At 42.2% G+C, this 27,480-nt stretch overlaps 1 protein-coding gene across 1 annotated transcript in view; it reads left to right on the top strand.

Annotated features, from left to right (window-relative positions):
- C2CD2 (C2 calcium dependent domain containing 2) overlaps positions 1-27,480 on the top strand; it is a 44,998-nt gene that overhangs the window by 7,680 nt on the left and 9,838 nt on the right. The window contains exons 3-12 of the mRNA XM_054400755.1: positions 7,364-7,477; positions 7,900-8,001; positions 12,318-12,440; positions 12,740-12,860; positions 15,924-16,032; positions 19,014-19,075; positions 20,986-21,122; positions 21,364-21,535; positions 22,302-22,415; positions 25,010-25,137. Coding sequence (XP_054256730.1) covers positions 7,364-7,477; positions 7,900-8,001; positions 12,318-12,440; positions 12,740-12,860; positions 15,924-16,032; positions 19,014-19,075; positions 20,986-21,122; positions 21,364-21,535; positions 22,302-22,415; positions 25,010-25,137 — 1,182 coding nt within the window. The remainder of the gene's footprint in view (positions 1-7,363; positions 7,478-7,899; positions 8,002-12,317; positions 12,441-12,739; positions 12,861-15,923; positions 16,033-19,013; positions 19,076-20,985; positions 21,123-21,363; positions 21,536-22,301; positions 22,416-25,009; positions 25,138-27,480) is intronic.

The following is a 27,480-nucleotide window of genomic DNA, read 5'->3' as shown; positions in this document are numbered from 1 at the left end:
TGAAGAGGCCTCATTCACCCACACAGCTGTCGTAGTTGTGTCTGGGTATCACTTTGTTTGCCGCCACCCTGCTGCGAGCTGGCAGCCTGTGTTCGTGCCACCCTGGGTCATGCGGGCTTCCAGTTCCACTTGCTCTGAAGCAGGTGGAAATGTTGTGCAGCAGACATTGCATTCTACTCCAGGAAAGACTTATTTCTTCTTGTCACCACTGAAGTACTAACTGGGATTGCTCCTAGTTGTGTGTGTGTGTTTGTTTCTGATTATTTTTGGTGAACTGCCCTGACTATCATATGCAGTTCCTGTTGTAATTTAACTCCTTGTTTTGCTTGAAAAGCTGCCCCAGAACTTTAGTGTTTTTTAAAAAGCCTAGGTGGAATCATGGCCCATGAAGCTTTTTTTCCTTTTTTCCCCCTGTGTTTTTTTCAGTTCTGTACTGGTACAGTTGTTTATCCTTCATACATTTACTTCCATGATGCTTGCTCTCAGTAAATATATTGTGAAGGAATTATATTTCCTTCCAGCCTTTGTTCAGCTTAGCTAAATAAGTTGTTCCATAAGCTTCCTTTCATGATGCTGTCCTGCCTCAAAAGTTACTCCTGTGCACCTGTTCTCTGCCACAGCTCCATTTTCTCCATTAAATCCATTTTCTCAAACTTGATGGCTGAAGTGACACACAGCCCTACAGGTGAGGTCTCACCATACAAGGAGATTAATAGTTCTTTCCATCTCTGGAAATACTATTTTGATGCGTTTTAGACTTCCCATCTGCCTCTGTTATGGCTACTTGACACTGACTGACTTGATGCATCCAGGTCTCTCTGCTTTTAGTATTCTCTCAGTGATAAGCTGCCCTTTGTAGTAGTATTTCTTAATTCTCATACACACACACAATGTTTTGAATTGCATTTATTGTCTAGTCTTCAAGATTTTTACCTTTACTGTGTGATGTCCTAATCTTCCTTTCTTTTGCTGCTTCCTAGCTTCCTTTCCTTAGCATCACACTAATTATGCAGTAGGGTCAGTGTCTGACAGTGTCCTTTGTAACATGCTTCCAGCCTTTACCTCCCTGCTTACTGTATTGTCCTCTCCCTTTCCAACACATCTTCCTTCACCTTAACATGGGAATGATGGATTACAAGCTTAATTATCTGTGGGTTGACTCTACTAAAGCAGACGAGACAACATAATGGATGTGACCTCTTGAAGAACTGAGTGTCTTGTCAGAGGAAGATGAGTGGGGATTTTTTTGCTGCAGTCAAGATAATACTGATCTTGTCACTATCAGGTAGCCTGCCTGTCTTCTAGCTGCTATTGCAGATGTGTGTGGGCCTCATTTAGGGTTATGCCCCATCTGCCAGCTTGGTGCAGGGGTCAGGGATGCGACTGAATCTCTTTCCAATCGGCTTCAGCACAAACCATCAATCCTCACCTGTGTTTTATTCATCTGTCTCCTTGTCTTCAGCTATGCTGTCTCTCAGATGGTTTATAAAGACTTGCATGCTAGTGATGCCTAACTAGCAAGTCTATTTCTGGTATTTATTTATTTCCCTCCTTCTTAAATAAAGGTACTGCTTACTGCCCTTGCCCTGGTTGATAATCACTTCACTTGACAGGCAGATTGAAAGGTCTTCCTGTCCTGTCTCCTTATCCTCATTGGTTTTATCTCCTCTTTTTTTCCCCACTCTGTTGAGTTTGTATGTCTGTCAGACTCAAAGGAGTAAGTAAATTCACGTGTTTTATCAGCTTGTGCTTTGCTTCTGTTAATCAGAAGTTTCTCTCTCCTGCACTCATTCCGTCACTCAACCCTTCCTTTACCCTGGTGTTTACCATAAGCTTAGAAAACTGGTACGGGGTTGTCTCATTATGTTTGCAGGCAAATAAGCTTTGATGCTGGCTTCTAAAAATGTGCCCCTAGCTGTGCCTCAGACATTGCATTCGGCCTCTCTCCCTCAGTTAGCCTATGTCACTTGGTAAGCTGTTTGGGTAAAGAGGAAAGGGTGCAGAGGCTGGAGAAACCCCCTCAAGAAGCTGAGGTATAGGCTCTGGTAATGAAGGAAGACCATGTAATTCTTCTGAACAGCTAAGTATTGTGACTGTCAAAAAGCAGAAGTTTCTGACTGGAAAATTTTCTTATGGTGAGGTTTTAAGCTGAGCACACAAACTGTCTGTGTGGCCATTGACAAGATAAGTCTTCCATGCCAACAAAAATCCTTCTTCTCAGAGTAATACTCCAAAACACATATGGGAAATTGTGGGGGTCCCAAATCTAATAGCATACTGATCCCTGTGGTTAAGATCAAGGCAGCTTTCACCATGTGGCTGTCTCATGGTATATATGGATTTTCTGGTGAAAATGTTAAAAATTTCTCTTATTCTTACTACTCAGTAATCTCAAGTAACCTGCTCTTTCTGGAAGTAAGTACCAAGTGCAGTGAAAACAATTTCCCTCCTGAAAAACCCCACAATGAAGGCCTGTAGTGCTGAGGGTTTTACACACCCATGTGATGCAGCTGGACCCTGGGGAAGGTGAAAACCTTCGCCTGCAGGGATGTCAGAACTTCCCCTAAAGTCGCAGCCTCCTTTGCCACAGGAGAGAACCTGCTGCTGTGTGGAGAGGGGAAGGAAGAATATCAGAAAGGCCATAAGTAATGCATGACTCAGTGGGGTGCCAGTGCCAAAACTGAAACCTCAAGGTAAGAGGACATGACATATGAGGAGCAGGGGCACTCCAGTACTCCTCGAGATGAAGCTGCTTCTGCTGATAATTCAGGAAGGAAAGACTGAAATTGTGCAGCTCCAGAGGAACTACAAAGGGAAAAATTGGAGGGGGAGGGCAAAGCAGGGCAAAACCAGCTTTAGAGCTGTGGGTACACAAGTTTGGACACTTGAGTTTCAAAAATATTTGTCTTACTCCAGCTGCAGTGCTTTTTCAGTTTCCTGAATTCCTGCAGTTATTTATCTGAAAGAGGTGTTTCTAGCATAATTGTACTAACAATTTTGGATGCACCTAAGCAAGGCGTATTACAGCTTCTGCAGCTCATTGGAGCTGGGTGCCAGTGTTGAGCAGATGAGAAACAGCACCCAGCCAGGTTGGGAGTTTTGCTTATCGACGTCACGGGCTTATGCAGTCAGGGATGGAGACAGGTGAGGGGGTTGGAGGAGGCTGGGGAGTGTTGAGGAGACAGTGAGAATAACTGGCAGGGGGTGATCAAGTGCCAGGAGTCAGCTAGCCAGAGGAGGCTAGAAATATGAAGGTGCTGCAGGGAGAGAATATCTTGGCAGATAGCTAGCAGAGAGTCTGAGTCTGTGCTGCTGCTTTACCTCATCCTGTTTCTGCTGATTTAGGAGGTCTTGCGTGTCTGTATGCAAGATAACAAAAGAGATTGGAGTATGACCCTTCTAGGAGTCCAGAATTAGCTGGTCACAGCTGCTGTGCAGTGGTGCAAGGGCTTTGTTTTTAAAGAGCAGTTTGTAATAAAGATAACAGTTTTTCTAGACTCTGAAACACAGAAGTGTTGGTGACTGGGAATATCCCTGGTGAGGGGGGAGAGAAAGATGAAGAAGATAACAGAAGTTGAAGAGCAACTCCTTTCCTATGAGTCCAGGTACTACTGTTTTCTCATGAATGTCTATCCTTCTTCTTTCTCTCCCCTGTCACCAAGAAGGGGTGCTTTGCTTGACCCTTCCTCCTCCTGCTCTTCATCTCTGCAGAGGAGATGAATTTGAGGAAGCAGGCTGGATGAGCACATGGAGGAATAGGAGTGTAGCATAGGAATTTTCAGTATTTTTCTCCATGTGATGTTCTGGGTGAAATGGCCTATATATTTCTGCTCAGTCTGTCAAAAGCATCTGCTGTGCTTCTAAAGGAATGTCACTTAAAAGCAAAAGTGGTAGTTGCAATCTCTTTAATCAACTTCTTGCCACTTGTGGCAGCATCAGATGGAAACGGAATCTTTCACTTCAAATTCTAGTGGAGAATTCTACTTCTCTTAGTGTTCTAACTCCATAATCCATCGTGCTTCCAGAACAAAAAGATTCACCTGATGTAAAGACATCCTATTTTCCATTAACAAACATGGAACCACTCCTTTTTCTGATTGGATTAAAAATTCAGAGGCCTCTGTTTTGGAAGACCACAGCTGTTCTATTAGAAGTGAGGGGAGAAGGGGAGCAGGACTTGGTACGTTTCTCTGGCAGGAAATAAACGAATAAAGGAAGCTAAGCCCAAACCTTACTGATTGGTGCTCCTAAACTAAATGTACAAATATAAACCCCCTGAATTGGGCATCTCTTGACAAGATGTAGAAAGAAAAGTGAAGGTTCTACCACCTGCAGTGTCTGTTTCCATCCTTTACTTACAAGTAAACAAGACTAAGAAGGAAGTGGCACACGAACTCACCTGCCAACTCTCCTGCCACATGCATTTTTTAAGCAATAATCAACCACATAGCTAGCAACCTTGGCTATTAGGCATCTAGAAATTCCAGACAAATGGCTCTGCATCACATGTGCAGCAAATCCATCTTGTTCTGCATGCACTGAATTTCCTGTGAGTGTGTGGATGAAAAGTGCATTTAGGACATGCAAGTGTCAGCTGCTTTTTCATCAGACCTGTCCTTTTCTTTCATCTGCCCTCAAAAAAAGAAGGAAGACCCTGAAGCAGTTTTTAAGTCTTTAAAGAGCCACCATGCCAATCCATCCTTGTGCATGAAAGGAGTGATTCTGTGTTTCAACTCAAATGCATGTAAAATAAGCAGTTAGGCTCTTCAGTCTTGCTAGCTATTAAAAATGCTTAAAATCCTTTATGCTATATCATACTAGTGAGTGTTCGTGTTGGTTGAGTGGGATAAAGGGTCAGAAATTACTTCTGAAGGAATTCAGACTTTGGAGAAGGCGGCACGTGAAGGAAATTGATGTGTCCACATCTAGAATTTGCAAAAGACAAACCTCAAAATGCAAATATTTTCGCTTGTGGGTGTGGTTGGGACTTTTATTTGTCAGGTCCACCCCTTCCTGCTGTTCTTTTTTAATTAAGTTTCTACCTTAATGGATGTGCTCTGAATCACTTGATAATGCACTGGTCCTTCTTAAAATATATGCTTGTAGAGCCCTGGGAGATGAAATATGTTTAAGAGGAGTCTGATAAGGATCTTCCAGAAGGTACATGATTCATTTAAAGCCTTTAGCTTCAATTCCAGTGCCCACAAGTAAAGCAGTAAGTGAGCAAACATCATTGAGTAGCATACACACAGAGTTTCCGTCAAACAAATCTTGCAGCAAATTATTTGTCTGCACATTGAATTGGCTTGTTTAACTTTGTCCAAGTCAGTCTTAGGAGGGCTCAGCTATCCTTTCCAGTCGTAGAACTGTGGGGACAGTAACCAGAGAGGGACAGTGACAAGCAGTTGTCTTTAGCCAGCAGAACTGTTTGCAAAGTAAGCTTCTCTCTCTGGCGTAATGAGTGGTTTCTGACTTAGACAGCTGTGTCCTTCCTGTGCTGCTAGGCACTTTGTGCACACTCTGGGGAATTTTGCATGGCAGCCACAGGATCACAAGATGTTAAAAGTTGGAAGGGACCTCCTGAGATCATTGAGTCCAACCCCCTTGCCAGAGCAGGACCATAGAATCTAGCACAGGTCACACAGGAACACATCCAGATGGGGCTTGAAAATCTCCAGAGAAGGAGTCTCCACAACCTCTCTGAACAGCCTGTTCCATGCTCTGTGACCCTCGCAGTGAAGAAGGTTCTTCTCTTATTGAGGTGGAGCCTCCTGTGTTGTATCCATTGCCCCTTGTCCTATCACAGGATGCAACTGAGAAGAGCCCCCCCTGCCCCTCTTGACCCCCAGCCCTCAGATATTTATAAACATTTATTAAATCCCCTCTCAGTCTTCTCTTCTCCAGACTAAAAAGCCCCAGGTCTCTCAGCCTCTCCTCATAAGGCAGTGCTCCAGTCCCTTAATCATCCTCTTAGTCCTCTGTTGGATTCTCTCGAGTAGATCCCTGTCCCTCTTGAACTGGGGAGCCCAAAACTGGACACAATATTCCAGGTAAGGTCTCACTAGGGCAAAGTAGAGGGGGGTGAGAACCTCCCTTGATCTGCTGGGCACACTCTTAATGCACCCCAGGATACCATTGGCCCTCTTGGCCCCAAGGGCACATTGCTGACCCATGGATAGCTTGTTATGCACCATGACTCCCAGGTCCTTCTCCACAGGGCTGCTCTCTAGCAGATTGCCTCCTAACCTGTACTGGTGCAGTCTATTATTCCTTCCCATACAGGACTCTGCACTCATCCTTGTTGAACCTCATTAGGTTCCTCTTTGCCCAGCTCTCCAGATCAGCCAAGCCTCCCAGTTTGGTATCATCCGCAAACTTGCTGAGCAAACACTCTGTCTGTCTATCTGTCCCCTCATCAATGTCATTGGTGAAGGTGTTGAACAGGACTGGGCCCAGCACTGATCCCTGGGGAACTCCACTAGTTACAGCTCTCCAGCTGGACTTGACACCATTGACCCCCACTCTTTGGACTCTGTTTTGTAACCAGTTCCTAATCTATCTCACTTCCTGTTCTTTTATCCCTGGCACCTCATTCAGTTGGCAGAGGAGAAAGAGGAAAACTCATTCAGTGTTTGTAAACTCAGTGTGATAACAGGTTAAATTACTACTCTTGAAAGTGAGGGAGTGTACTCAGTGAACATTGTCTGTGGAAGTCAAGTGGCATGCAAACTACTCCCAGACGTTTGCCTTGATCACCAAATCTTAGGGGATTTTTTTCCTTGGGCAAAGATTTGCAGAAGTTTTTAGAGGCTCTTGCCCCTCCCCACCCCGTGGGAAACTGGAATTACTCAAACAAAAGCCTCTTCTGCCACAGCAGGGTTATGCCTAAGTGTCACACATTTGTAGGATACCATTAAAACAGATCTTGCTTGGTAAAAACAGCTGTCCTATGGTAGGCTACTTAGTTCTGAACAGAAGAACAAACTTCTTTTGTCTCTCGATGCAAAGCTGTGATCTTTGAGCTTTTAATGTATAGATATGTGAAACAGCAAGGAGTCTTTGTCAGGTGAGGAGTTACTTCTGTGTTAGATAACACTGCAAAAGGAGTTTTGGGAAATACCAGAATTACCAGTTACTAACTTCTGTGTCAAGAACTACGGTTTTTAGAAGTGGATATACAGAAGGAGGTAGGGATGTTAATGAAATTGCTTAGAAATCTCCTGCCTGTGGAAGTCAGCATAATTCTGGTAGCCTGAAGTCCTTCCTTTTCTTAGTGCCTTTCTTACATTCACCAAACCTTCTTCTGAATACTAATTTGTTGTCCCTTCCTTTGTCTCCCTCCCACCGCTTTTCATTTCCTTAGGTCGTTTCCTGCAATGTTGTGGGAGATTCTGTTAAATTTGTTGTCACTGTCTCTTCACCCCCAGCTGCAGAGGGCCAGTCATACAGCGTGAAACTGTCTCCAGTTCATTTGCAGGTAAAGTGTTAAGTATTGTTTTCTTTCTCCTTGGTTTTGTTTCTCATCCCACAGCTTAGCTGAACGTCATGTTTGCAAAATGCTTTCAAACTCATGTTAACTCTCCTGGAATGTTTAATGATATTACAGTTTTCCTCCTGGACAAGTGATAAATTAATAAATGAAGCCACATCTTTAGGAGACTGTGGATAAATAACATGTTGGGTAGACTACTTGAATATACAGAACAACAATACCCTTTTTTGACTGGCATGCATTTTCAAAGCTTAAGTAACTTCTGCCTTCTTGGACTGTCACTTTGAATTTATTTACTCAGAAACTGGTATCATTCTTCCTTTGGTGAGCCTTAGCATGGAGCTTGACTTACAGTTTTATTTACAGGATATCAGGACACCCTCCAATAACTGCTTTCCTATCCACAGCTTCAGCTCTGCATGAAAGACAAGGGAGAAGATGTCAAAGTTGAGTGGTTCCTCATTAATGCCAATGAAACCAACTTTGAAATCCAGCCAACGGCGCAGGAGGTCAGTCAATAAGTTTTATTTATTGTAATGGCAGAGGAGATGGGTCTCCAGCCCTTTGGTGCAAATGCTTGTGTAATGCTTTAGGTCAGCAGTAGAAGTGCCTAGAGCTAAGGTGTCAGAGTCTGGAAGAGCTGAAGGAAAAACACTTGTTTCTTTCTTCTGGCTGCCTTCAGTAGAAGCGTGGAGCAGTTACCTGTCAGCAGTGCTGTCTTGAACTGCTTCACTGAGATCTGCAATGGCTCATCCATCAAAACCCTCCACACCTCTGAAATCTGGGAGCATTTCTCAAGATTAGCGAAGCATTAAAGATAAATCAAGACTGTATTTGACAGACAAATGACTTGGCAAATATTCAAGGGTCTTGAAAATGTCTGTTCCTAAATACTTTCTTTCAGAGCACTTCTAAAATTACCAAAGAAACCCCAATTGTAATGATACTTCCGTCAAAGTTGTCCTTTCTTTGACTTAAATCAATTTTGAAATGGAGCAACCATACTTTAGAAACAACTCTGAAAAAAAGACAATTATTTAAGGAAGTGGTGGTGATACAAAAATACCTTGATGCTTTTGGAATTGATTCTTAGTATATAGACACTGGTTCACTGGAATTTTTGTGGGGAACATTCCCTAGTGGAGTTTCTTCATGACTAAGTCTGTCTTCTACCTTTAACCCCTCACAGGTGTTTGGAGGGGGTGGGGGTGACTTAAGCTTTTCTTAGAACAGTGAACACTTGGTGGCATTCTGTGAAGTTGGTTTTGTGACTGAAGGCCTTGTTAAAAAATGGGTTTATTGTATAGTAGAGCTGCTTTTAAAGACCTGTATGGAGTGACCTAGAATCACCATAATTTATTACCACAGTTTTCATACACTCATAACTAAAGACAGACAAGTCTTTTGAAGTGTGTTTTGATGCAGATGTTACTGTGCATGGGTAGCAGTGTGAATGACCTGCACGTGTTAGGGCGCATGCTGATTCTCCCCATATTGAACAGTCATTAAGTACTTGCTGGCAAATCCAGCACTGTACAGTCACTGGACTTCACAACTTGCTTTTTGAGAGATGCCTTGAGTCCAGAGTGGCAAAGGATTTGGAACTTGTACTGTGCCTTCATTTTTAATATGAGCCTGTTAAGTTCTTAATAGCTAAGCACTTCATTTTCACTTTGAAGTTTCTGTTAGTACTTAGGGAGGAGAGGAGGCAATAAACAAAGAGACCAAACCTGTTAGCTACCTATACATTGGAAATTGCTTCAGCTCCTAAACTTAAATGTGAGCTTTTGTGTCTTTTTTCCTGTTCTGGAAGCAATTTTGTTTATACAAATAAATACCTTCAATTGCTTGTGATTATCTACACAGTGGTGTGATGGTTTGAAACTGTCTTTTTCATTTTTCTTTGCAAAGTTCAAGCAGAGAAAGTGAAAGAGTGTAAATAAGTCACTATTGGGTGTAAGAAAGCAAAATGATGATTGTTCTAAACACTTTCATTGGATAGATAGAAATGTTTAAGAACTATTACCCAAAACAAAGTGGGCATTCTGCATTCTGCAGTGGGGGCAGCTTGCTAGGGTGTCTGGCTGCTGTTTCTTCTTCTCTTCTGGCTGAAGATAACACACTGACCTTGGCAGCTAAGTTAACAACTTTCTGCTTTAGCTAACTCTGCTTCTCTGTCCAGGGGGGTCTGAGGGGGAGGAAGCCCCTGGGAGAGAGGCCCCTTGGGAAAGGTCCCCTTTGGGGGGAAGCAAAGGGAGCTTGGTTGTGTTTTTCTATTGATTGTATATATTTGTAAATGTTGTGAATTTTGTCTATTTGTACATATTCATTGCATTTCATCATAGATTGTAGATTTTGCTTGTAAATACAGCTTTCATTCGCTTCCAGACTGAGCTAGCCTGGTTATTGTTGGTGTGGGGTGAATTTCAGCTCACACTGCCACAAGTGGTTTTATCATTAGTCAGACAAGGTGGATATAATGACCTGTTTTTCATTGGTAATAGATGGGTGAACCTGAGTTATGTTTGGCAGGCTTGCTGTCTGGCAGGGCTTGGCTTTGCCTGCAGTTGTGCTACTGTGACTTTATGTGCTGGTGTGCCCCAGGCTGGCCACAGAGCTGGCTGTACACTTCTAGCCCATGTTAAAACCAAAGTAAAACGTATTATCTTAAGCCTTTTTGATTGGCAGTTAAGCCATTATGGCTTGCCTTGTTGTGATGGAGCATTACTTTCCAAATAATGACTGAAAATGAGATTGGGCTGACAGGAGGCTCTTTAACCAAACTGCTTCCCAAATAACTATGGAAGGAGTGGAAAATACCTGTGAGTAGAAGTCCAATGACTTGTTGCTGTTGTTACTGTTAAATAACAAATACCAGATTAGGTTGATGGCAAAGCAAGAAAAGGATAAGATTTTAGATTTGACATCATTCTTCATCAAATTGTGTTTAGGAAAGGGCAGGAGAGGGCAATTACCTCCAAAATAGTGAAAACCAGAGATGATTTATCTGCTTATTTAAATAGCATAACTAATGAAATTACTGAAACTGAGGCTTTAAACAGCCTATTTTTTTTTTTTTTTTTTAGTGAAAGTATTATCTGCAAGTTGCAGAAATGTGCTGCTGCCTCTTATCTTTGCCAGTTGTGTCTGGATGTGAAAAAAGCACAGTTTCTGTGGGACTTACTCAGGGCTGTTGTATGTTTTGAACTGTAGAGACCTGTCATCAAAGGAAGGTTAGGTAAGAAGGCAGTGAAACAGGATTTCTATATGCAACATTCCTGACATTTTTATGAAACACCCTAAGTGCTTCTGGAATGTTTGGGTAATTGGGAAATGGCTGTTATTCCAAATCTGTTCAACATGTTAGGCAAGCTGCAAGCATACCTTTAGGAGTGCAGAAGTCATTGCATTATCATTCACCTACACCAAAGGCAGGACCAAGGATTTTGAAACAATTGATGCCTCTTGTGCTGAGAGCTGGCTGTGATGGAGGAGCATGGTGTGGGGTGTCCAGGATGGCAGAGCAAAGCCTGTACTCTGCTGCATTTGCAGAGATGTGGCTGCTTGAGACTTGAGCTGTTACTGCCTCATGGCTTCATTGTGCTGTGATGCTGCAGCAGTGTAGGTCAGGTAGCACTGCAAGCTGGTGGTGTACAGCCATCATGTTATCAAGGCAACCTATCAGGGTTAGGTTTTCAGTCCCCTGCTGATCTCCCTGCTGGTGCAAATCAGGTGTCCTTGTTGTCAGTGTGCCTTGTCTTTGTAGCAGTACCATGTTTGTTTGCCACACTTCCATCAGACAGTTGAATGCAGAAAGGGTATCTTTTACTGCTTTGTGTGATTATCTCGTTCTCCATCTATTCTGTATCTGCATCTGCAAATTGGTTCCCTTTCTTTTAAAGCCTGGTTGTGCAATAATAAAGCCTTTCAGGTGAGAAAAGACAGATGAATCCTCTGTTGTTTAGGTCAGGTCTTTGTCAGATAGTTCCATCTTGTCATTAGGAAAGAAACCACTGAGATTGCTCCTATGCCACCTTCAGAGCAGTTGGGTGTGAGACTGCACTTTCTATAGACACCTGGGAAGAAGAGACTCTGAAGGGCATGGCACAGGAGGCAGGCTTCTCCAGGAGTGCAGGGAGGGCAGGAGCAGTTCACCATCGTTAGACACCTTACAATTAATCGCGTGAAGCTACACGTGTAAGCAAAATCTGCGGTCTGTTCTGGTCCCTCAGAGAGAGTGGTGGAGATAATAGCATAGATTGCTGTGAGATTCTTGAATGGACAAACATAGGAGTCAGTCCCCCGGAGCATGACTGTCTGTACAGTGCACTTTTCAACAAGGTTGAAGACCTACAAGAGATGCTATCATGTATTTTTCAATGCAGCACAGGATTAGCAGCTTCTCAGCTGTGGCAAGCTGGCATAACTCCCATTAAATCAGTGGAACAGTGCTGATGTGCTTATCTGATGACCAGATCTGCTCTCTCAGTAGGGTGAGAAGCAGTACAAAAACTTTAAAGCATTGTCATAAGATACAAACTTTTAATGAAACTTCTGATTCTGTGGCTGATAGCTGTGCCTTCCTAATTCTCAGAACAGCATGTGACTTGTTCAGTGTATATTTCCTGCTTTCCTTTAATGTATAACAGAGAAATTTCAGTCATTGTTTGCATGATCTCTTGTGACATTTTGTTGACAACAGAAACCATGTCTCTCTCTGACAAAGTGAATGCTCAATAGCCTTGGTTTATATATAGCAAATTACTTTTTGCCTTAACTTCTTTCCTCTGATTTTTGAGAAGCATGTTTTTTTGTTTCCTCCTAGGGACAGAGAGCAGGGACATGCACAATATCTGAAACACTTAGAGATGTTTTGAAGAACCTCTTTAGTTCAGTTTCTCCATCTGTAGTGTTGAGTACGAGACCTACAGATATAAAGGAAGTTCAGGTAAGCCTTAGTCCTACCTAAATCTTTTGAGAAGTATCCTTCTGTGTAGTGTTTGTATTACATACTCATGACTCACAAATGAGTAGTTCAACACCCATGATCAGAAACAACTGGAGCACATCTTCAAAATAGAATAGCCTTTGGTAGTGAAGATTCTGTGATCATCATCACTCCTGTGTGGCTGTCTGTTGATGTTACACCCCATCACACATCTGCTTCCCTATATCAGTGTATCAGGAATCAAAAGTAATTGGTATTTGCATATGTGGCACCCCTCTTGTTCTGCTTGCTTTTCACAGAATGTACAGAACATAAACCTTCTCCCTCAGGGCACTAGTCCGCCTAAACCTCCAAGGGCTCATGAACTCAAATTGCTGGTGAAGAACATCGCGGTAAACCTAACTGATCACAGTGCTGCAGGTAACGTAGCCCATGCCGTGCTCCTTGTTTTCAGCAGGATTAGATTTGTGGGTTTTTTTTCCTTTTGGTTGAAATAATTTGGAATTTCTGTGTTACAATCCTCTCTCAAGATTGTAACACAGATCATGCCTCTCAAGAGATTTCAGAAATTGCTTTACTGCAAGAAATAGTCTTAGTCATGCTTTCTGTGTTGTGGTTTATCTGAGTATTTAAACATCTTCATCTTCTTGGAAACGAGTCCATCATTGTTGAAAACAAATCAAAAGGGATGTGTTAATAAAGTTGGTTGGTTATTTTATGTATTTTAGCTTTAATTTCTGAAAGTCACCACTTTGTGTGTACCTCACATTCAACTCTCCAATAACTATTAGCAATGACATTAGTTTTGTTCTGTTACCTGACTTTTTACAGCTGCTTTTCTTTAAAGCAATTTGAGAAGTATCTAAAACTCTCCTCCCCTGTGTAAGCTCTCCTCAAAGGTAGTGTCTTTTCATCAGGGATTTTTTCCACTTAATGAAATACCTCTGTGGGTAGAGGAATGAGTTCCTTTTGCAAGTGGAGAATAAAGCCAAAAAAAAAGAGGTTGCTGCCTAGTGAAGCTGCAGTGTTGGTTTTGGAAAGAAGCACCAAGCCTGTCTTACAAGCATTCAGATTTCAAGTGCAAGCATGCCTCCATCGCTGATAGAGGCATGACCAAGCATATTTCAGATGGTGTCAGCAGAAATATAAATTCGAGGCTCTGTTATTTATGGTCACTTAATAATTCTTTAACAGTCTTTAATGGAAGCTTGTGGCTGCTAAATTGGATGAGGCACTAGGTTTGGATAAATATATCCTACTTTCTATACTGCCTTTTCTTTTCAGTTAGATGTAATAGGTTTATGCCCTGGACTCTTGCATAATGCTTCATTGCTCATCCTGGTTGGAAGTGATTCCCCTAAAATTTTCTGCATACTGTGTTTTAAAAAATATTATTTTAAAAGCAGTTCTGGAGCTCTTTGCAGTGGAATGCCCTGTATAAATAAAAGTGTGCTGGAAACTGTAGATTGCAGCAACATTCATTCCACATTTTTTATTACTCTACAATTTTGTAGAGCAAACAAAACATTTCTAAAGAGCAGATCATTCCAACTGCCTTTGAAAGTTATGAGATAGCTTTAGATGCAGATGGTGCATACAGCAGAAGATTCAACTTTCGGGAAACCTCTCTGCCCCCTCCCTGAAAATGAGAGAAAGTGAGGACAACTGATGTGCTCTTCTTTGGGAATCCAGATATTGAGAAGTAAAATCACCACTAGCTATTCTAAAAGGAGATGGAGGAAATTTTGCTGGTTCCTTAGCAGCTCTGGGAGTGTAAACACTTTGGAACCGAGTATGAGAAATAAAGCATAGTGAGGTTTAGCTGGTGCTCTTGAACTCCATTGGAAATACTGCACAGCTGGGAAGATAGTAGCTTCTGGACATAGTTTTCTGCCTTTTAATTGCTGTTCCCTTTTCTTGGCCTTGTCTTGCAGCAGTAATTACACTATTTGCAACTCTGAAACTCAGAAAGAGTATGCAATATTGCAGGCTAATCCGCATGCGTACAGAGGGGGTTGGGGAAGGGCCGTTTGTTTGTCTTGATCATTATCATCCTATAAACCATGGGTACTAACATGGTTTGTAGGAGCTTGTTGCTTTCCTATAGATAATGTTAGCTCAACTGGTGAGTAAATCAGTAGCAGAACTGGTCTCTGCTTATGGGCTGTGCCCATTTTTATCTCCTTAGTTTGTGTATGTAAACAAAGGTCATCTTAGATTGACTATTGTATAGTCCACAGTGTATCATCCAGGGAAAAAATGATTTCAAAAAGTGTCAGTTGTGTACAGCAGGGTGTGCAGGGCACAAAAGCTGAAAGACTCTTTAGTATCAGTTGGTTAGCGGCTCCAGTGCAGTTTCTGACTGAGCTATAGAGGCATTTCTGCCTCAGGCTGCTGCTGAGCACTGCTGGCAGCAAGAGCAGGCTGTGAGAGACATATGGCTGGGTTAACAGGAAACCGCCCCAGGTTCATTAACATGGGCTCAGCTTGCTGTGAAAGAAGCTAAACTACTTACTTACTTCAGGGTCAGCTTGGATCCCAAATAAGCCATGTGTACAGTGCTTTGTCTCCTCTAATAGCCTTGTCAGGCCCAAGCTACCTCTGTTTCTGAGACAGGGCTCATCCATAGCCCTGATGCACCACCATGGGACAACTGAGAGTCAATGACAGTAAATAAAAACCTAGATTCTTCTGGAGATCTGGAGGTAGCATATCTTTTGTTTGCTCTGTACACAGTCAATACTGAGTTTTTTTGCTGCTTTCCTTGATATTTTGGGATGCTGGGACTAAAACAATTTCTCATGCAGTGAAAGCCACACAAAAGAAATTGTTTCAAGAGCACCATGTTGTGAAAACTGTTTCTCCTTGGAGCAGCAATAAAGCTACTCTAAAATGCCAATTTGCCACACTATCAAATTCCAGGATCAAGGTAGAGATAATTCTGCACCAGTACTCTAAAATGCCATGAACTTGTTTTAAAACTACAGTGCACGAGGCCATTGTTAATTAACACTATTGTCATAAGTCACTTGCTAGCAGAAAAAGCTTCCTTTGATGTCTAAGGAAACCACTTGGACTGTAGTTTCCAAGTAGGAACTTGGAAAACTTGTTTCTTTTCAAACAGCCAAAAGCACTCTACCTTGCACCCACACCACCATCTCCATGTTGTGCATTCTGACTCCCCATCCTTTTTGATCTTATTATGCCTGCAGTGTTTTGCTTCATGCCAGAGTTTAAATCAGGGTGTCACGTTTCACACTCTGTGTAACAGTGCATAAGGCAATGATTATGCAGTCATTGCTATTAATGTAGCTGGTATACAAACTGTGATGAGAAATTAATTCTGTGAGAAGGAAGTGTTTGCAGTAGTCTGTTCAGAAGCACAGTATGTAAGGAAAGGGGTTCTTTGCTTTCCTTTGAGTAATTGTGCCTCTTGGTGATGTAATATTAATAACGGGATATTGATTTTTCTTGCCCTTACAGGCAGCACAAACCTCGTGTGTATAGTTCAGTTGAATGACCCTATGCAGAAGTTTTCCAGCTCTGTAGCCAAAAATGCTGTAAATCCCTTTTGGAAGGAAGAGTTTATCTTGTAAGTAACTTACTACTGAGAATACTTTTAAGTGAAGCATCTTTCTTTTCTATATGAAGTTTTTGAGAGAAGAATGGCATTTTGAATTACGTCTGGTTGGGTGGCCTCAGAGAAATCTGGAGGTGGTAGGGACTTCAGGATACCTAATGGATATGAGATCAAATAAATCTGTAAAGTTTCCCAGGTAGATATTTGATTCTAGTAGATGACAGCATAACAGGCATAATAAATCACCCCATGCTTTCTTGCAGTGCCAAAAAAAGATGCTGGCAAGGTTTTGAAGTCACTTTAGCTTGAAAACTGCATTTGAGGAAATCTGATGTCTTTCCTTTCCCCTAGTTGAGTGGGAAATGTAAACATGCACAAAATTTGACCATCTAAAAGGATGGTGGCTGTGATTAAAAAGGGAGTGTAAAAGTAGATGTTGTTTTCTGTTGAGCAAAGGTGGGACTTTTTGGCAGCCTGTGTGGTATTGTGTGATTCACACAGCTTCTCTAAAGAAGGTCAGAAGTGAGCAGTTCTAAAATTCTCTTCATTTCCACTTTCTAGCAGCAGAATAGAAATATCTGATAGCTTGTGAATTGTATGAGCTAAAGAAGAGGGAGTCACTGATGGCAGGGTTGGTCAGAAGAGTATTTCTGTAGTGACTTAAACATGCCTACAGGTAGGCAGAAGAAGCTTCCCAGGGGAATGGGATGGATATGCTGTCATGCAACATACTGCAGATTCTGCTTTCTGGTTTTTTGGTTTTGTTTTTTTTTCCTACCAGATAATTAAGGTGAGAGGCACTTCTGATTCTTTCTGTAGCTTTCCTATTTCAGTTCTACTTCTCTCTCTCTCTAAAAGCATGTATTTCAAAGAGTAACACTGCTTGTTTTCATGTGACCTTCTTTCTGCACTATCTAGTTGCAGCCTGGCCTCAACTGTAGTTGTTCCTTCTCTTGTAAAGCAGAGCTTAGCTTACAAGGAACTGAGCGTTTATTGAGACCTGTGCCTGTCTGTGCTGAGTGCTCTTTTCCTTGAGGAGTGTGTGCATTTCTTTGTGCTCCTCCTCAGCTTGAAGGGGGAGGGAGTGTGCAGTGCACAGCTCTTTTTCTGCCTCCTCATCACAGCCTGATGGACTACGCCCCTGTGAATGTTACAGAGTGAGCAGTGATGAAATGGGAGAGCTGAGAGGTAAAGCAACAGGGGCTGCTTGATTTGAAGGAAAGTACCATGATCAATCATCACAAGTTGTACAGGACGTGGAAAACACCAGAACCCTCTGCATGAATGCAGAGAGTGATTAGAAGTCTCTATAGTCAGCAAAGAAAAATGGATGTAGAACAACACTGAAAGGCCTCACCTTTTTATGTGGTCTGATGAAGGTGTGTGCAACTGTTTCTCATCCTGCTGTCAAGTGGAAAACCAGATACAAAGCTCTCTTCCTTCAGACAGGAAGAGTATAATGGCTTTTAAAGTTGATTTTAGTAACGAGGACCTACTGTATTTATGGAAAGCCACAGATCCAAAAACGTTCTTCTATGACAGTGTGCTGCATTGTCATCAAGACTTAAGGATTAACATGATGAGATTTCTTCTCCATGGTGAAGGGAGAAAAACGCACTTCTGTAGCAGCTTTCTTCATCTGGGTCTGTGAATCGCTTCAGCCATCTGTTGGTAGAACAGCATCTGTGCTGGGTGTTGCAGGCCAGACACGTTCCCAGTGATTTTGGACAGGAAGTTTGTCAGAAGAATACCCTTTCCAACTGAAAGTGCAGAGAGAGGGCAGGCAGGATGTGATTGTTGAATGCAGTTTGACCTTGACACTGGGGACAATGCTGGGTTTTCCATGGTGTTGGCTGCTTCTTGAAAGTGCATGAGGTTAGCTTGGGGACTTTTACAGATGAGGGATCAGGATTTGGCTGCATACCTTTGTACAAGTTCACATTACCTTGCCTCATGTTCTCTTTTCAAAACTGGAAATACCCACCAGTATCAATACCTACCCACTGAAGGCCAGGTTTCTGAGCAACATGTCAGGCTCTGCTTTACCTTCATGGGAGCAGCAGCAGTAGTACTATCAAGGCACTTCCTTTAAAATTTTGGAGGTGGCAGGGAAAAGTTGAAAACCTGCTGCATAGATGATGTCCCACGGCATCTAATGGAGATGGGGTGCCTGCAATCAAGATCACAGCATCCTGAAATGGCAACATTTCAATAAAATAAGTGTGTATGTGCCCTTAAAGGTTTTGGCAGAACACCTACTGAGAAGGCTATAAAATCAACTGTTACTGTAAGGTTCCTCCATTAGTACCCAGTTTGCTTCACTGTCTTAATTAGAAGGGTGTGTATCTACTGTCTGGTCCATCTTATGAAGCACTGCAAATGCCAGTAACTCTGCTAATAGTTCACATCAGTTCTGTCACACAAAAACTGGTTCCTGTTATAACATCCTTGAGTTTTATTTTGGAAAATCAGTACTGACTCTTCTCACATAAGACTATTTCTGTTTACCTGCATCTGTCCTGCTTTTGCAGGACACTCTCCTCTTTTGACAGAATACCCCACAGCTTTGAATCAATTGTGATTGGACCCATTCCAGCATCTTGACTTACAAATTTAATCCTGCCAGAAAAAGAAAGCTTCTTATTGCTGTGGTCTAGCAGTCAGACTAGAGACCAGCACCAGCTTGAAGGGTAGTGTTTGTCAGCTACTGGGAGAAGAGCCACTGACATTTTAGGTGCCCAAATTTCTGCAGCAGTGCTTGGAGAGAAGATTTTTCTGACTATGATCCCTTTAATCAGTCTTACCTGAGGTCAAAAGGACACTATGCATGCAGCGTCCCCAGCAGCCTTGGTTAGCAAGTTGTACTGCCTGGCTTAGTGCAAGCCAAGAAGAGTTAGGGTATTGGCAACTGGGATGGGAAAAGGGAAAACCAAAGGGGGAAGGAAAATCTGCTTGCCTGCAAAGACCTAACATAGTTTTAATTTACTTCACAGTGAACTAAGTGCCAAATCAAAAGCATTGCAACTGCAAATAGTAGAAGATGGAAAGTTGGATAGTAAGTATTCAAAATGAATTGTTTTGCATGACCAGCTCCATGAGCCTTGCTAAATTGTGACATAAGTCCTTTCAGTTCTGCCTGGCTGTATCATCAAACAAGGAACTGTCAGATTTATGAATGTAGACTAAAGCATAGATGTCTTCTGCTGACTTGTCCAGTAGTGAAATTTGGTTTGCCTCAAATGTGGCTCTAGGCAGCCATGTGGGGAAGAACAGCTGCAAAAGGGAGAACAGATGAAAATTACCAGACAGAAAGGATGGCTAGGGGACAATGTGTAACTTAAGTTTGTGTTTTTAAACTCTGTAAGCTTGTCTTCAAATACAGGTCCTACAGTTGAAATCCATGGAAAATTGTGGAATTTTTGGGCAGTGCTGGTTGACCTAAGTTAAGGTCTGTCTATGTATACAACTAATTCCATCAGGAATCATGGACAGAAAGGAGAATATACTGTTAACTTGTGTCTGTCCTCCTCTGAGTTAAGGGTAACTTGATTCTGGTTTTACAGCTTGCAGTTAGTCCTCAGTGGCAGGAAGACCTCTCCACTGCACTATTTCTTTTGGTTTATATGGAATTAGTAATTGGATTTCACCTCTTGCATCCATTTGATTTTTCCTTGTCAGGTTTCACCTGTAAGACAAACAAGAAATAAGCATTACTTTTTCTCACTCAGCTGTTTTTCTGTGTTTTAGTACTGTCTGCTGTTAAACTTAGTTCAGAAAAAGAAATTAAAAGTATTGGCCAAAGCTCTTCATACCAAGTGATTAAAAAAACAGATGTGCTGTTACTCATAGTGTCTTCTGATAATGGATAAAGGCTTGGCCAGTAATTTGTTAGGTAATAATATTGTATCTAAGTCACTGTTAATAATTAATACAGCAAATTGGACTGTGTTTTCACTTTCCAGTTACTGTGCTTTTTTTTTTTTTAATAATCTAGATGTACAAAGTACCTTGCATATGATCTGCAATTATTTGAGGAATTGGGAAGTCAAATGTTAGACAAATGCCTAACAAAATTTCTCTGGTGTGAATGCTGCTTTGTAATTTTTAACAACAACAACAAGAAAATCTGCAAACAGTCAGCAAATGCATATTGTTCCTTGCATAAAGTTTAGTCTTGCTTGTACCTGAGCATCTTTATTAATGGGTCTTTCAAACTGTACCAGTAATACTCCACATCCTACTGAAAGTGTTACTACCAACTTCATTTCTTGAAGAGAAAGGCCCTAGTTGATTGCACTGAGAATTATCTATTACCCCCCACACACCTTAGCTGTTCTCCCAAATATTTGAATAGAAAACTCAAAGTGGAATTGTATTACTGAGGACAAATCTGAGTAATGTGGACATAATATAAATCTCTACTTGTCTTTGAATTTCACAGAAAGCTATTTTAATCTCTGTAATTTTGCTAATAGTTTGCTTCAGTCTAGTATAGCTGATAAAATAAGGGGAGGAACAAGAGAACTGCTGAACTTGCACTAAAGGTCAAATTAAGAAAGATTTCTTAATGCTATACCAGTTTACAGGAATCCAGAGCATTCTGTGAAATGAAAGGTGTAGGAAACTGGTTATAGAGATTGTTCCAGAACCTGGTAGAAATATTTCTAGATGCTTTCTTTTCCTTTAAGCATTCTGCACATACAGGAAAGAAATAGTCAGAAATAGTGGCAAATAAGTAACATTTCATGTCTCCTTTCTTTCGTGTTGCACAGTGTTAGGCCAGGCAGAGGCCTAGTCATAAAATGGAAAGAAGGCTGTAGAAACTGCCATGTTTCTGCCCTGTGATGTAGAGCCAGTTCTTGCAACTACCTGCCTGTGTTCTTCCTCCTCATTTCTAGTCTTCTCACCTTTAAACATACAGACAGCTCACCTGTGCACTGATTTTGTTGATTTTATTTTTTCTAGATCCTTTGTCTGCAAAGGCGACCGTACCTCTAGACTTGTTCAGGAAACAACCTTCTGGCCAGCAAAGCTTTGCACTGAACAGCTCCAGTGAAAGCAGCCCAGAGCCAGGGCCTGGGCTGGGATCCATTAGTGCAGAGGTACTGCCGTGTTTGGATGTTTTTAGGGTGGATCTTTTATTTCAGGAAGTAGCTGTGAATGCTCATCTTGTGCTTTGCAATTCCAGATTGCATGGTAACGCTTCACATGGTGTCCATCAAAAAAGAATTAGCTGTCTGGGTCTTGAAAGCTGGTGTAAATGGTGGGGGAGTGTTAGCTAGAAATGTTAGTGTCCTCCTTGCTTGACTGTGTTTCTAAGGTGACATTGTTTTGTCCTCCTAGTTCTCTTTTATAGAACCCAGTGAATTAAAACCATGGCAAGTCTCTTCTGCAGTGCCAGCCACCAAAATAGAAAAGGATCGCACTGTGATGCCTTGTGGGACTGTGGTCACTACTGTAACTGCTGTGAAAACCAAACCTCGTCTGGAAGGGAGGTCATCTCCACTGAGCACAGGTGAGGGACTCCTTTCAGTATTCATTCTTAAGATTTTCAGTGGGGAACAGAGGTTGAGGGCAGTGTAAGGAAAGGTGCTGTTGTCCAGACTTCTTTAATGGGTTGATGGTGGAGAGCATTGTTTGTATTCTCATTATCAAGTTTTTAGTTCTTACAAGAGGAATGGTTAAGGCTCCTCTTATTTTAATACATACTTTAATACCACATGGTAGAGTAACAGTGCAGAAAAGCTTGAGTATGGTCAGTGATTTTCCACATGACAAAAGTATTGGACCCTTAAGAGTGTTTGCTGATGACAGGCCGTTCTGTGCCTTGCTCTGTATTACAATCTTCAACAAGGATTGGTGTCATCTTGTGACAAAGTTGTGGGTTTTTTAGTATAGTTCTCAGGAAGCAGAATAAAGGAAGGAGCAGACTTCTGATTCTTCTTTGGATAAGTAAAAAGTAAAACATCTGAACAGTCTTTGTGTGAAGTCTGACGTTCAGACTTCAGAATGAGCTTCATTCTTTTAGGTTGTTAAAGCAGATCTTTTATTTAAGTGGGTGTTGTCTAGCATATTACAGTGAAATGTTTAACAACAATAAATTCATATGCTTCACAGGCCCTTTGGGATTGGGTTACCATAGAGAATATGTGTTGAGAATTTGTATTAAAAAACTTTCTCAAGCACAGACAGACTTTATCATTGTTACAATAAATTTTTTACTGTTTTCATAACAAATGTCTTGAATAGTTCAAATAACAAAAAACCCTCTTGATCCTCAGATTCTCCTGTGAAGACTCCAGTTAAAGTAAAGGTGATTGAAAAGGACGTCTCTGTTCAAGCTATCCATTCTCATGGTGCTCCAGTCAGCAAAACTTTATCATCTTCAGATACAGGTAACAGAAATGTTCAGAGCTGCTAATGAGCATACATCTCCTTCTGCTACACATGGGATTAATGTAATCCTGTTAAAATAACAGCAAACCCATCTGGCTGCTGCCTTTCAGCCACTGATATGTTTATGTTTACAAGTACTGTGGTTATGGATATGGCAGCCTTGTAATAAGAGGTCTGGGTTTGGTTGGTGATTTAAATTACTAACTTTGAATAAATAACATTGAGCTGTGGGATGGAGAGGGGAGGTGACTGCAGTGAAGCCAGGCTATCTTTTGTCTTACTTTTAAATAAAAGATTCCTCTTTTATGAAGATATGGGGGTTCACTGCCCAAAATGAAAACACTGTGAAATTTACCTCTGTGGCCATTGTGAAGACCCCCCTGACTGAACAGAAGGCAGCAGGCTGGACTGATACAAAGAAGACTGAATTCTCTTTCTAGCCCTGCCACTGGGCTTTTTTGTGCTAATGCAAATACACAATCTTGCTGTGTCTGTTTTTCCACCTTCTTGAGTCACCAGCATACAGCTAAAGTGCCTTCAGAGTGTAGGTGGCATTGATAATAACTTTTAATTACAAATTCACTTTAATTGTATTAATCCTGATTTTGACTCTGGGGCATTTCAGCTTTATGAGTTGCAACTCTTTCAGTACTCTGTGTGGTCACCATTCACTGTTTCTGTAGCTGTGTATGGAACAGAATGAAAGATGTGACTAGTCTTGTTGCAAATGGTACATGATGTGGAGTCCGGTTTTCTTTGTACAGATATGAGTGCAGATGGAACAATCTGGAGATGATCTAGGCTGCTCCAGGAAACAGAAGACTTGCTGAGAGAGAAAGTGTGTTGCCCAAAAGACAGAAATGTGGGGAAGAGCATGAACCAATAACTGTGAATAGCTGTAGTAGCGCTCACATCTTTCCCTGCCTCTAAACTAAGAAGCGCTCTGATGCCATGAAGCAGGATGGTGTTCCTAAGCTAATTTAGAAAATACCAAGTTAGTGCCAGACTTCTGAGTTGATGATATTAAAAACACAAAGCACTTACTGGAAAACTCATCTGAAGACAACTTAGAGCACATTAATGAGGACAGTGTTTTTATGGGAGTGCAGGGGAATTTCTGTGAAATGTTTATTCAGTACAGCAGGAAGAATTACTCATTAGAACAGGAGTTTAAGCCAAATAAAAGAAATACAAGGGAGCATTTTGTAGGGCAGTAACTTCAGTAGTAGTTACCACAAACATCATGCCAAAATAGAAACAAGAACTATGGAAAAGATGCTGTGGCTGTGATAACAACAAGAATTAGCAAGTACTATTCATCCTGCCCTGGATGCTCTCAGCTGTTCCTGGGGGCTTTGCTGTGGCTACAGAGATGGAAAACTCAGGGTTTATAACAAGTGTGCAGACATGCATGGGCATGCTACACTTTGTGTACACATATTCTTAAGTTCCAAAAGTATCTGAGATACTCAATGCAGCATAATTATTCAGACCTTGTCTTTTATTGTGTTAATTCCACAGGAACAAAAGACTCTTCTCAGTTTAATTAACTCTAGTGCTATTGCTGCCTGTATTTTTCTGTTATTAAAAGTCTTTGCTAATAGAAAAGCCCCGTTCAGACAATTAAGTAAGAGGAGTTTATTTTCATTAACTTTCTTAGCCTTGTTTATTCTTTGATGAATTTGATTAGTATTTATTGGCTGTTTTCAAAGTACTTGCATACTAAATGACAGAAATGGCCATGCTTAAAAATAAACTTCTGTTTGTCATCAAACATCATCTTATAAATCAGGTGGTTTTTATACCTGTGCAATGTTTGGAGGGCAAAAGGTGGTACACATTACAGGCTTTGGATGCAGCTAATAGAGAGCAGAGTGACTGCTGCATTGCCTTCCCCATCCTATCATAGTGCCATAGCAAACCTGGAAATGCCAAGCAAGGATGTCTGGAAAAATAACAGAATGTCACATCAGCTTTGTACCTTGCTAGAAGTATGGCTCTTCATGACTGTGATATCTGATACTCTACCTACTGCTTCTGGATTATAATCACCACATGGTAGCAATTCATTGAAGTAATTAGATGTTTTGTGTCAGCTTCTAAAGCCCCTGTGTGCTCGGGGCTGGGGTTTGTAACTGCAGCTTAGATGCTTTTTCGCAGAATCACAGAATTGTCAGGGTTGGGAGGGACCTCAAGGATCATCTACTTCCAACTGCCCTGCCATGGGCAGGGACACCTTCCACTAGATCGGGTTGCTCAGAGCCACATGCAGCCTGGCCTTAAAAAATTCCAGGGATAGGGCTTCCACCACCTCCCTGGGCAACCTGTTCCAGTGTCTCACCATAACTCTTAGTGTTATGGTTAAGAACTTTTTTAACGTCTACGTCTTCTTTTTCACAAAAGAACAGGTAATAGAAGGTGAAGATAAGACCCCGCAGCTGAGTAGTGAATTGGAAAATGTTTTGATGTGCCTGGTGTTTATACCATTTCTTCTAATTTCTATAAATTTTAAGTTAAGGACAAACACAGCCTCTCTTTGCTCTCTTTTTTCCTATTTTTCTTTCTTCCCTCTGAAATAATGCTTTCTTTTCAGAACTGCTGGTACTGAATGGCACTGATCCTGTTGCAGAAGCAGCCATTCGGCAGCTAAGTGAGTCTGCAAAGCAGAAGCTGAAGTCTCCTAGGAAGAAAAGCACCATTATCATATCAGGGGTGTCCAAGGTAGGGTAGAAAACGACACATATTTGATACTTAGTAATGTAAATAAAGTGCTCCACCGTTCTGCTGTCTCATTCAGCAGTCTCTGCCGGATCTAGGGCTGGGTAGCAGTTTGGTTCAGCAACTGTTTCAAGTTAAGACAAATCAGGGTGGGCTTTGTCAGGGGGGTTGTTGGACTTTGATTGTTAGATTTGACAGTCTGACTAAAAATGTGTGATGCCCTTGGATGGGGGTGAATCAGTTAGGGATTTGGGAAAATCAGTTTAGGTGAGAACAGAGGATAATTAGTTCTTCTTAGAGTTTCACTTATGGAGGGAAAATGCACAGAAAGAGTAGGAGAAATTTTTCAGATTTTTTCAAAGTTGTTAAAACCTTCTGAAAAAACTCCTAGGCCTCTGGGCCCTGTTCCACAGGAAGGGCAAACACTAGACTGTTCCTCAGTGTATAGCATTCCTCCAGTCTTTCTTCATCCTCAGCATTTTATCTGATGCTTGGTGCCTGCTGGTAGTCCTTTCCCTGCATGCTGCTGTACGGACATTTGCAGTCAAGTGTTGCTGTTGTTTACAGAACACCTAAAGAGCTCTGAGGAAAAGCCAAGTCAGTGGCCATGGATCCCCTCATGATCACTGTAGGGTGCTGAGCGAGGAAAATGAGGATTAGCTAACACAGTGATGAGTGTATCTGCTTGGGGAATCATAGAATCACAGAATGGTCTGAGTTGGAAGGGACCTCCAAAGGTCCAACCCCCTCTGTGGTAAGCAGGGGAATCCTCAACTAGATCAGGCTGTCCAGAGCCCTGTGGAGCCTCAGCTTGAATATCTTCAGCAATGTAGCCCCAGCTACCTCCCCAGGCAACCACCTTATTCCAGTGTTCCACTACCCTCATGGTAAAGAACTTGTTCTTAACATCCAATCTAAAATCAACTCCTCTGTAATTGAAGCCATTGCCCCTTGTCCTCTCACTACAGGTCTTTGTAAACAGTCTCTCTCCATCCTTCTTGTAGGCCCCCTCCAGGTACCAGAAGGTTGCTCTTAGGTTTCCCTGGAGCCTTCTCTTCTCCAGGCTGAACAAGCCCAGCTCCCTCATCCTGTCTTCATAGCTCCAACCCCCTGATCATTTTTGTGGCCCTCCTCTGGACCTGCTCTATCAGGTCCATGTCCTTCCTATACTGAGGGCTCCAGAGCTGGACACAGTACCCCAGGTGGGGTCCTTTGATGCATCCCAGGATGTGATTGGCCTTCTGGGCTGCAAGTGCACACTGTCTGCTCATGTCCAGCTTCTCGTCCATCAGCACCCCCAAATCCTCCACAGGGCTGCTTTCTAACATCTTATCCCCCAGTCTGTATTGATAGCGAGAATTGTTCTGGCCCAGGTGCAGAACCCTGCACTTGCTCTTGTTGAACTTCATGACGCTCGCCTGGGCCCACCTCTCCAGACAGTCCAGGTCCCTCTGGATGATGGCATATTGACAGCACCACTCAGCTTGGTGTCATCTGCAAACTTGCTGATGGTGCATTCAGTCTCACTGTCTATGGCATTGATAAAAATATTAAACAGTATGGGTCCCAATATGGAGCTCTGAGGGACACCACTTGCCACTGCTCTCCATCTGGATCACTTCAAGCCGTTGAGCACTACCCTCTGGATGTGACCATCCAGCCAATTCCTCATCCACTGAACAGTCCACCCATCAAATCTGTATCCCTCCAGTTTGGCAGGTAGGATGTTGTGGGGGACTATGTCAAAGGCCTTGCGGATGTCCAGATAGATCACACCCGTAGGTTGTCCCTTATCTACTGACATAGTCACTTTATTGTAGAAAGCTACTGGGTTGGTCATGCAGGACCTGCTCCTAGTAAAGCCATGCTGGCTGTCTTTAATCACCTCCCTGTCCTCTGTGTGCCTCAGCATGGCATGTAGGAGGATCTGTTCCATGATCTTTCCAGACACAGAGGTGAGGCTGACAGGTTGGTAGTTCCCAGGGTCCTCCTTTCTACCCTTTTTAAAAATGGATGTAATGTTTTCTTTCTACCAGTCACCGGGGACTTCACCTGACTGCCAGGACTTCTCAAATGTCATGGAGAGTGGCTTAGCAACTACATCAGCTGAGGACTCTAGGATGCATTTCATCAGGTCCCATGGACTTGTATATCTTCAGGTTCCTCAGCTGATCATGCACCTTGTCTTCATTTACAGTGGAAGGGACTTTGTCTCCCTGGTCTCCAGCTTGTGGGCCATCAACATGAGAGCCATGAGAAGAGGGGTTGCTAGTGAAGACTGAGGCAAAAAAGTTGTTGAGAATCTCAGCCTTCTCATCTGTTGTTACTGGTTCCCCACTGCTGCTC

This window comes from Indicator indicator, chromosome 1, assembly GCF_027791375.1.
Source record: "Indicator indicator isolate 239-I01 chromosome 1, UM_Iind_1.1, whole genome shotgun sequence".
Classification (NCBI taxonomy): Eukaryota; Metazoa; Chordata; class Aves; order Piciformes; family Indicatoridae; genus Indicator; species Indicator indicator.
The sequence above is the reverse complement of the archived record's forward strand: the minus strand, read 5'-3'. Positions and strand labels throughout refer to the sequence as shown.